The 9556-nt window shown below is 40.3% G+C and overlaps 1 protein-coding gene across 4 annotated transcripts in view; it reads left to right on the forward strand.

The window, feature by feature from the left end:
- The window catches only part of LOC135090570 (uncharacterized), a 23465-nt gene continuing 13909 nt past the window's right edge, over positions 1-9556 (forward strand). For 3 of the 4 annotated variants that reach the window (XM_063987442.1, XM_063987452.1, XM_063987461.1), the window contains exons 1-6: positions 2-159; positions 4423-4500; positions 5019-6165; positions 7920-8114; positions 8634-9146; positions 9405-9556. The exon at positions 9405-9556 is cut by the window's right edge and continues 34 nt beyond it. In XM_063987442.1, the coding sequence (XP_063843512.1) occupies positions 147-159; positions 4423-4500; positions 5019-6165; positions 7920-8114; positions 8634-9146; positions 9405-9556 (2098 nt within the window). In that variant the 5' untranslated portion in view covers positions 2-146. Of the gene's footprint in view, positions 160-4422; positions 4501-5018; positions 6166-7919; positions 8115-8633; positions 9147-9404 lie in introns of all 4 variants that reach the window. The other variant, XM_063987435.1, reaches the window with a different exon arrangement.

A 9556-nucleotide genomic window follows, 5' to 3' on the forward strand; every position in this document is an offset into this window, starting at 1 on the left:
CGGGGGCTTGGTGGGATTTGTGAGGTTGGCGCCGCGGTACGACACTTCCTACCACAACATGATGACGCACCTGGAGTTTTCCCGCGTTTTCCCCGCATGGACGCCGCTTCTCTAGCCTGGCCTGTGCAGAGGGACATACTGGCTGCATGAAACGCCTTAGTAAGTACTCTTTGCTTTGTTTAGAAGATGACAAGTATATAGACAAGACTGAGAGAACTACAGGAAAGTTTTAGATCAGGAAATAGTGGGCCAGGAAGAGTAGAAATGGTGACCCGGCTAGGAGGGTGTTATGAGTAGGTCAGTCAAGGGTAGTGTTTGCTGCAGGACATTTCAAGGCTGTTTGACTCCAGAGGGGTTGCAGTGTCATTAGCAGCAACTTGTGTGATGCTAAGGACTCTTGAGCTCGGTTAGGTTTGGTAGTAGTAATTGTATGTGGCAGGCAACATCCCAGACCTTCCTTCCATCATTTAACTTTTAGGCATTTGTTTATGCCCGCTGGGTAGACATATTTTCCGTGAAGCGTAATAGTAGCATTAGTATTATCAAAGTAAAATTTAATACCTGTATATGTGAAGCATTATACTAAAGGATAGGGTACCGATGTTTGAGATCAGTTAAAGGTCATTTAAGGGGCAGACAATGTTACATCCGTGGGGCCTCTGGCACGATACAACTGGTTGTTTCACTGATTTCTTCAGTTTCTCCGGGATTCAAGTAGAATCATGCCAAAAAACAAACAAACAGGACAGGTGGCACTCACACCAGACCAGCTACCCACACCGAGATACACCAGCTGACATTACAACACCGTGCCAGAAAATATCCAGAACAGGGCAAAAAATGGTGACAACTGATTGAATGGCGCCCCACATCAGGTTTCTCAATATTATCCCATCTTCGGTAAATTTTTTACTCCAGTCCTAATTTATGATGGTGTTTTAACTTTTTCCTGGTTGTTTTTACATTACACAAATTTGAAACTCATTTCCATTGAAATGCCTAGTTTTCCTGTTCCCTCTCCCCTCAACCCAAAGGGAGGATTGGAAAACAGGATGTCTGATAGGAATGAGGCCCAAATCAAATGAATCGTAAAAAGCAACCCAGAAAAAAAGTAAAATTGTCAAGAAAACACTAAATCTAACCAAATCAAACTAACTTAATCATGCCTAACATAATCTAGCAGTACTTCTTGATAAGAAGTCCATCCCCTCATTCCACCCCATCCCCCCTAACCCCTCAAACAAGCTTGGGAACCTGTGGAGAATCGGGGATTTATTTGGGGGGGGATGAAAAATAAGTGAAATAAGGGCGTTAAAAAATCTAAGGAAATTTACCTAAACATTTCAAATTTTCTCTAACCTATCCTAGCCACTAGGATGTCTGCTTGGACATTAATCTAACCTAGCATAACCTAACCTAGCTGGTGGGGCTGTGCCCCCCTGGATCACCTCCTTACTAGGATGTTAACCTAACCTAACCTAGCATAACCTAACTTAACGAGGGACCTCAAAAGTTATACTGTTATGTCTTACTGGTGTGGTGTGGAGATTCTCATGGCAATGGAGGTGGGTACAGTTTGGCGTCTTCCGTAATAAACACATGGAACCTCTTCCTTATGTTTGTATATTGCTCCATAACAGTTGCTGTTGCTAAATAGCTCACATAGTGACTTCTTTCCTGCTGAACACTAGCACTGTTTGCTTTACCTCCCTCCACTGGGTAGCCATATTAACAAATGACAGTGAGCCTCTATCAGAATGCCTGACACATCTCTAAAACAAATGTAAAGTATAACTGAACCAACTGTGGAAAGTCGTAATTAGCAGCCTCAGGAATGGCCTCACGAGTGGCAGCTCATGATTGGAGGGATCAGCTGTATAGATACCATGAAATCCTAATATACCGCTACCCACAAATCCCAGTCATAAACAAAAGAAAATAATTTCAATGTTTACTCTTGACTGGTGCAGAGCTTGCTGGACTTAGAAAATATTGTATTTCTCCACACTTGTGAGTGCTATTACAGCTATACTAGACATGTGGCCCCCAATTTTTTTTACATTTACGGAAAGGTCACTGAACCCTTCTCCATGACATTTGAGTTTCGTGCTTGTAGGTAACATGGACATGATATCCAGATTAACCTAATCTAGCCTAGTAACTTGCATATCTTATTAGCTTTCATTGGCTGGAGGTAAAGGAACTATGGCTGGCAGAAACTGGTATTTCTTAGAGAGCCAAAGGATAATAGAAAAGTTCTAGCTCAAAAACTATTAGATTCCAATGAAAACACTATAGAAGAAATATGTCTTACAAAAGTCAATTATTATAAAAACCAGTCAAAAAACTGAGGTAAGTGACTGGGTATAAACTGCAATATTGCAACCTTCCATTGCTGTATAGTGATCATCATACTAATTGTTGTGTTGGGTATATGAGTTATCTGTCATCTACAGTACAGTAATGGAGCTAATATATGTGTTGGAGGAAAGTAAGTTCTTGTTGAAATAAACCAACTGTAACTTTTACCTGCCTGATTCCCATGAACCCTGTCCTCCTCAATCACCTACTCTATTATCCACACCCTCCTCCTAGGTAACAGAAACAGTAGAAGAGAAGGATGTGCTGAAAAATGGAAGCAAAGTGATTGAAAACATAACAACAGTGCCCCTGATTTGATATCAATAAACCAGGTAATAGGTGCTTTAAGCTGCAGAGCAACTTAAAGGACCTTTCCCCAGCAGCTGGGGGGTCTAACTTCTAGACGCATAGCAGACCTGGTCAAACAGAGCCCACCTGCACACGCCACGCCAAGTGTCATGCCACCATGATGGTTGTGGCGAGTGACATGTTGCTATAAATGACTGTTTTCAATACATGGAGCTTTATCTACATTCTGATCACACTTGTGTTCATGAGTACTCATTCTACGTAATGTAATAATATATTTCAGTATTCAGTGATTAACTATTGAAAATAGCGAGCATAAGTAAAACATGTCAAAATTTTTTTTACATCTTCACAGTCTAACTCGTAATACTTTTTTTTTTTTTTTCACAAGTTTTAGCAATACATCTTGATTTTTTGGTGTGTGAACAAATCTGCTGTTTCCTTTGCACATCACATCTCTATCTCTATCTCTCTCTCTCTCTCTCTCTCTCTCTCTCTCTCTCTCTCTCTCTCTCTCTCTCTCTCTCTCTCTCTCTCTCTCTCTCTCTCTCTCTCTCTCTCTCTCTCTCTCTCTCTCCCAGAAACTGATGCTTTGCAGTAAAACAAGTAATAGACTGACTAATGCAAAACAGTAAAAAAAAAAAAAAAAACTCCACAGGTAAGACAGTGTAAAACATGCCACTGTTTAGAACCACTCATTTTCATCCATCACTAGGGAGTGTTTCACTGACCTCACATCACAGTACTTTTCTATATTAACAAACCAAATCTAACTAAATTTAGCCTAGCCTAACTGCCTCCCTAACCTAACCTAATGGAGGGAAACCGTTATCAGTTCTTTAAAAAGCCTCACTGGCCTTCGTCCCACAAGCTACAGTCACTCGAGCATCTCCCACACTTCAGACACATTCACTGGGTATATTCCACACTTCAGACACATTCATTGCATTCATGTGAAAAGTCAGAGAATCGGGTATTTTCATAAAATCAGGCAATAATTGCAAAGTACCCAAAAGTATATCCTATGCATACAGACATCTTCCTGAGACTAATTTAAACTCTGGTGGTTTCTTCCTTCTCTGGCAAAACAAAATGCTATAATTGGCTAAATTAATTAAGCATTTTCTAATTGACAATTAATTAAACATTTTTTTATTGGCTTGAATGATTGTCTCCACTCAAAAAATCCAATCAGCATGACCTGTTACACATTGGCACATTAAAGTTACAAAATACATGTGAACACACTGCCTTCCTCAAGGTGGACAGTTGGCGACATAATGCCAGACTGGTGGGTGTGCTGCCCTCTTTGGTGGCATCCCCAAGAAAGTGGTAAAATTAAAATAAGTAAATAAAAAACTGGCAGCATTATAATAAATTTGCAATGCAATGCAATACATATACATATACATATATATTGAAATGAACCTCTTAGACCTCCACCAACTCATTCAATCAGCAGGCACAGGATATCTCACAACTTTGCAGGATTTGGGGCATGTATGTCAGTGAAAAGGACTTTACCTGGGTGCTGGGAACAGCTGTGGCTCTTGACTCACTCAGCCACATCTAAAGCCAAGAGTTGCTAGTGGCCATTCCTATCATGTTTGGAATCATGAATTTTTAGTCTAATAAATCTGATTCCTGTGTTTAGGTTGACTGCCCAATCTTTTGTCTAGATATTTGTCCTTCGGATCTTGATTTATACTCAAGGAAATACGGTAGTTTATTAATGATCTTTTTCCATTCTAGAGCATCTTGAAAGAAGACTTCTCTTGGATGAAATGGAATTCACTCCCAAGAAACAGAGTATTCCCAGTTTCAATAATGGTAAGTGTTGATTGCATGCATGTTTAATTTATGTGAGATTTTTTTATCACTGCTGGGTTCCCTGTGTAAGACTTGGACCACATTTCATATGCACCAATTGCTTAAAAGTATGAATTTCTGATTATCAGGATGACTGCTAAAAAAATGGGGGAGAAATAATTTTATGGCAGAATCAGATTCATTACTAGGGAACAGTGAAGGAACAGACTCCTGGTGTGGACTGTGTTGAAAAAATGAGAAGTTGGAATGCTCAGAAATGATGCAGGCAACTAAAAAAAACATGAACATCTAATAGGATGTTTAGTATTTATGTGAAGGAATAGAAGTGAGAAGCAGCTTCCTTAAGTTTGCGTGAAGAGTATAATAGTTAATATATAAAGGAACTGCTTTTAAGAAGCAAGATTTGACTTGAGTAGACTTAAATATGGATAGTTTTTAATATCTTGCATGGGATAACTAAGAATTTAGTGAACTGTCAAATGAGATGTTTATGACAAATGTTTCCTGATATCTTGCAGGTCGCCACACTCCATACTCTAGTGGTGGCCAGGCCCATTATAAAAGGCTGAAGAGGATTAACCAGTCTGGCTCCCCTCGGGGCCCATATCTCGTAAGCTCACCTCAGACATATTCACAGAAACGCTTTATGACTCGTACAGAAAGGATTGTCAACCTCTCTACAAAGACTGCTCATGCTAGTGAATGTGTAGTGACACCAGAAAAGAGAATAATTAAGAGTAGTCCATCACCTCAGAGCACCAAGAGACCATTTATTGCCGTGAACAGTGTTGAGCGTGTCAAAGTGTCATTTTCATCTCGCCCCAGTGATCAAGATGCAGACACACCCCAGAACACCAAGAGGCCATATATTGCAGTCAAGACTGATGAGTGTCCGTCACACCTCAGTGATAGAGATGTGGATGTTTTTGATGGCAAAAGTAAACACAATGATGAGAATGATCCATATAATTTTAGCTCCAGTCTTGATTATGATACCTGTGACAAAAGAGCCAAGCGAGATGATAAGAATTCCATCTTTTCAAGGACAAGTGCCGTGAAGTCATATCCCAGCAAAAAGAAGCAGGTTGATGTCTCTCGATCAAGACTCCTGGCAGATGTTTCTCCAGACAAGGTGGAGAAGGGTTATGGGCCCAACTATAAATCTGGGGCAGAAAAGGAAAATGTGCCTGCAGAGACAACAAGAGAGTTAGTGTCCTCACCTGAATCTGCCACCAAGAGGCCACTTGTTGCAGCCAAGACTGATGAGTGCACCAAAGTGTCATTTCCATCACACCCCAGTGATCGAGATGCAGTTACTTTTGATGGCAAGAAGAAAGTTAGCGACGAGAATGACCCATATAATTTTTGCTCTAGTCTTGATTCTGATACTTCTGACAAAAGAGCCAAGCCAGATATTGACAAGGAGAACAGCATCTTTTCAAGGACAAGTGCCGTGAAGTCGTATCCCAGCAAGAAGAAGCAGGTTGATGTTTCCCGATCAAGACTCCTGGCAGATATTTCTCCAGAGAAGGTGGAGAAGGCTTACGGGCCCAACTACAAGTCTGAGGCAGAAAAGGAGAATGTGCCAGCAGAGACAACAACAACAACAACAGGGGACTTATTGGCTGCACCTGAACCTACCACCACCCTACCACATCTCATTGGGTGAGTACATATATCTTGTTTGCTGGTATCAGAATAGGTTTTGTTATCAATGCATGATAATAATTCTTGAAAACAATGAAATGAATATGGTTAGATAAAAAGTTTGTTCTCATTTAATATAACTTTTGGAAAGGAAGTGATATAAGGAATAAGAAGTCATGGTTCAGGAAATTTTAATTGAAGCAAGATAATTACTATATTACATCTCGGAGTCATATCTGTTGAGGGAGATTCACTTGAGTCAGTGAGGAAATAAGAGAATGATGTGAGACATAGTATGCATGGAAAGTCCTGATGCCACAGGGCCAATGTGATTTCCTTTTGCGGTAAGTGGAAGAGGCTCACAACTACCTTCCTGGGAAGGCAAGATGTTCTGATGCTTTTGGAACACTAACTGGCAGCCTTCTACACTCTCCCAGGCAGAGGCACCAGTGTGTGAATCACCTCAGGAGTAGTTCAGCTGCCATGGTTTGTCCATCTGGCGTGCCAGACAAAGGCTAAGTGCTATTGTTTTGCTTCCCCCCACTCTCTCAACATGCCCAAAATGACTATAAACAAGGAAAAATGGAAGGAGGTGCTTACAAGGCTTGCCACAATCTCCCATTTATTTCCAATCAAACAGGAATTAGGCTGAGGACAACACAGCAGTTCATGCAGCATTTCAAGGACACTGATGAGGCTACTGCCAGACTTCCCAAGTCTGGCAGGTCTCGTAAGACTGCTCTGAAGACCCATGCACTTATCTCCAGACAGGTTGCTAAAGAACCAAAACTGACAACACGGAAAATCAAAGAAAAAGAAAAACCCTCAGTTATTGGAATGTGTCTTTGAGGAGTGTGCAGCAGCTTCTGCACAATGACCTGGGCTACAAAAGTTACCAGGCCTGCAAGAAACTCCTGTTAACTGCAGTACAATTTTGTAAGAAATACCTAGTCTGGGGTGAGTAGCAATGGAAGACGGTGTTCTGAAGTGATGAGGCAGCTTTCACTGTTACTGGGACACCATCATGAGTGTACTGCAAGCCAGGCAGCAATCCCCTGGACCCTAAGTACACCTCTTAAGTTTGTGAAGTACCCAGCATCACTTATGGTTTGGGGCTGCTTTACATATTATGGAGCTGGTGAACCAGTTATTCTTCCTGCTAATGTTAAAAAAAATAAAAACAACTATTTAGAGCTCTTGAGTGATGTTTTGTGTGATTCCTTTGAAAAAATACTGGCAAAAGTGTTTATGCAGGATTCTGCTCCTGCACATGTTACAAAATCGGTTAAGCAGTGGCTAACTGGCTGTGAGGTTCCATTCATTTGTGATTGGCCTGGGAATAGCCCAGGTATCAATCCTGTTGAAAACTTATGGTCATACATGAAGAGACAGCTGTGGGGTATGGACACATCTTTACTGCTGAAGCTTGAGGCTGCAATCAAGAAGCTGTGGGCAGCTTTTTCAGAACCTTACCTGCAAAACCTTGCATCCAGTGTCCCCAAACACCTTCAGGATATTGTAAAGAGGAAGGAGAATGCAAGTAAATACTAATTTGTTCAATGGTACTTATTTGTTTATCCACCATTTTCCCACCTAACCACAAACAATGTTTTTTTCAGGTGGCGTCAGGACTTTCCGCGCATACTGTATTATGGAAATAAAAAAAAAAAAAAAAAAAAATTGTGATTCCACTCAATACTTGCTTATGTAATGTATGTGATATATAGTTTATTAAACCATCTTGCATTACATAATATTATTTCTGCTTGCAGATTTCCTAACTATGGCAATACCTGTTACCTGAATTCAGTGGTTCAAGCACTGTTTGGATTGTCGCCCTTTGTTGGGGACTTGCAGATGGTGTCTTCCCAGCTCAACTTGCCCACCACCTCCCTCTCCTCAGGTCTCAATCAAGTTCTAGCTACTCGCAAAAAGGGTCAAGTAGCATTGGTGAAGCAATCATTGAAGTAAGTATTCTTACATCTTCCCCGCATCTCTCATGGGAAATCAAGATGTAGTCACTCGCAGGGAGCCAAGATGTAGGCAGTCATGATGTGAAGTGAAATGAAAATTACTGGCTTTGGTTCTGGGATGTTGAGATGTTTTAGCATAACCAGCACTTCCTGTTGCAAATATATATGGCCACTTCAAATCCCTGTTATCACACACTCATCCCAGATTCTACTTACATATGCTTGAGAGATTTCTAACAGGTAGAGAACAAACCAGGGTAGTGTGGTGAAGCAGAAGGCAGAGAATACAAACCCTTGCTGTTGCATTATTACATATATCAATCAAAAAATCTTATGAATCAATTTCTTTTTATAATTGAATTGTGATTAATTGTGATCAAAATCTATTATAATTTTAAGTATATAATTCCATCATAATGAATATGGGATTTATGTGTTCCAGATTTAAAACTAATGTAGTGTAGCAAAACTTCACATTTTAAAAAAGCTTGAGTAAAGTCATTCTCTTTACAGGACAGTAAAGGAGAATCTTGTGCGTGTTGATGGATCCTTCTCTGGGTTTAAAATGCAGGATGCTAATGAGTTTTTGACTCGTATCCTGGATACAATAAAGGACGAAATTGACCGCAGCCACATGACAACTCCAAGTCCTGATCGCTCCCTTACCTCTAAAGATGAAGATTTTGATGAAGCATTGTTCCCTGCTATCCCAAGGTGCCAAAAACTCTTGAATACAGTTGAAAATAATTTTGAAAGTGAAGTGAACATCCACTCCAAAGACAAGAGTCCAGCAGTCAACAGGAAAGATGTCGACCAGGTGCAAGTGGCACAGAAGGCGTCTTTAGGGCAGGAGACTTCTCTTGCTGAATTGGTGTCAACAGAGCCCGAAGCTGAGAGTGAACATATGCCCCTGAGTCTTGCACAGTCCATTACCCCAAGTAAACAGTGTGGTGAAGATAGCTTGCCCAGAAATCCAATTAAGGATAATTTTGAGTTCCAACTCTTTGAGTCCTACAGGTGCCTTGGGTAAGTATTCTTGACTGTGATTTATCAGTGGTTATGATTATTTTAAATCTTAATGGTTATTGTCAGTGTTATAGTTGTAATGTACTTATTTGTGGTGCATATGAAATTTCTTAATGTTGTTACCATGCAAAACTTATCGTTAGATTTTTCTTTATTGATGCTTGATGTTTATTGTTTTATTGATACTCTTAACAGTGCTTAAAAGATTAGGCAGCATTTTTATTTGTACAAATATACTAATTTGATATTAACAAATAGGTGCAATGAAGTGGAGGGGAAGAAACAAGAATATTTTGGGCTCTATGTAAACTTACCAGAGGAAAATAATGAAAGCATTCAAGATGCCTTATCAACCTGCATGGGTGAAGATGAAAGAGAGCTCAAATGTGAGAAGTGTGGCCACAATCGCT

This window comes from Scylla paramamosain, chromosome 3 (genome assembly GCF_035594125.1).
Source record: "Scylla paramamosain isolate STU-SP2022 chromosome 3, ASM3559412v1, whole genome shotgun sequence".
In the NCBI taxonomy this organism is placed as follows: Eukaryota; Metazoa; Arthropoda; class Malacostraca; order Decapoda; family Portunidae; genus Scylla; species Scylla paramamosain.